General features: G+C 56.4%; 1 protein-coding gene across 1 annotated transcript; it reads right to left on the reverse strand.

Moving 5' to 3' along the window:
* LOC109838836 lies at positions 294 to 1,079 on the reverse strand. The gene is made up of 3 exons (XM_020407264.1): positions 761 to 1,079; positions 609 to 686; positions 294 to 511 (listed from the first exon to the last, which is right to left on the reverse strand). The coding sequence occupies exons 1-3, from the start codon at positions 1,077 to 1,079 to the stop codon at positions 294 to 296; spliced, it is 615 nt and encodes a 204-aa protein (XP_020262853.1).

Here is a 1,374-nt window from a genome sequence, read left to right on the forward strand (position 1 = left end):
TTCTCCTCCAAAGCGAGCTTGATGCAGCCGGCTAGAGTGTCTTGAAAATCAGCCACAGATCGCGCCGCACTCCTTTTTCGCTCGCGCTCCAAGGGAGAGAGGGCAGCCACCTCCACCGTGGATGAAATCACGGTTGAAGTACCTATCGTCATGACCGTAGAAGTAGGGATTGGCGCCGCCAAAGCCGGTGTGACCAATGACGCCCTCGGAGCAGCGGTCGCAGCATCAACGGTCGCCGCCAACAGAGAAGTGGTCACTTGCAGAGTAGAAGCCTCCCTTTGAAGCGGAGACTCTCATGTTGATGGACGATCCCCAGCCGACGCTTCCGCAGGAGCAGGAGATCTCTCTATTTGGCTGGGCGCATCCTCACAAGCTAACACCTCTTCCTCACTGGATAACGTCTCATGAACCGAGATGTCGTCATCCTCCTCAGATTCACCCGTCTCCCCAGACGAGCGACTCGCCCAAGAAGGAGGATCCTCTTTGCCAGCGACTTCATGGGCAGGATCAGCTACGAATGCACGAAGAGGGTTAACAGAGGCCCCTCGAAAGGGACCCTATTTACAGTTGGGTACGGAAGAATGAATAACGCTAAAACCTATGCTTACCTGAGCCTGTGGGCCCCTCTTCATCTCCAGCCTCCACCTCTTCGTCAGAAAGAATGGAGATCACTTTCTCAACCGCACCTGCATAAGCCCAACACAAGTGTCAAAAGGTGTAAGATCAACGTTACGATCAAGAGTACTGTTGCAAAGATTACCTCCTGATGCGGGCACAGAGGCCGCTAGAACTCCTGTCTGTGACCTCACGCCAGATTGCGGAGGGGCGCCCTTCAAAGTCTCCGGAACTGCCCCCGATGCGGCAGAAGAGGTGGGCAGCACAGCTCCAGACCCAGACGTCGCCACTCCGGGGATACTTACTTGGGGAACATTATCCTGACCTTCCGCCGCTCGGGCGGTCTCGTCAGTCTCATCGCGACGGGCTTTCTTGGCCGCCTCCACTCGAGAACTTTCGGTCGCGGTCTCTCGCTGACGTTTAGAGAGAAGCGAGCTACTCGGAGACAGAAGAGGCGTCCCCATCTGTCCAACTCTTGGACTCTAGACCGGTCTTGGGCGTTCAGATTCTCTTGGTTCACCAGGGGCATCCAACGAGGGACCAGGAGAAGGAACTCGAACCTCGGGAGCCTCAGATTCGTCTAAGCCGGCGTCAAAACTCTCGGTGTCCTCAACTGGATCCTCTGAGAACAGCTCCCTAGCAGTCTGGCGGCCCCTTCGCCTTGAAGAACGGAGAGACCCTCTGAGAGGACGATCGCGTTCCGTCAGACATAAGGTCTGGAACTAGAAACCAGCGGGATTAGCGCTGGCGCCCCGATAC

This window comes from Asparagus officinalis, chromosome 4 (genome assembly GCF_001876935.1).
Source record: "Asparagus officinalis chromosome 4, Aspof.V1, whole genome shotgun sequence".
Lineage (NCBI taxonomy): Eukaryota > Viridiplantae > Streptophyta > Magnoliopsida > Asparagales > Asparagaceae > Asparagus > Asparagus officinalis.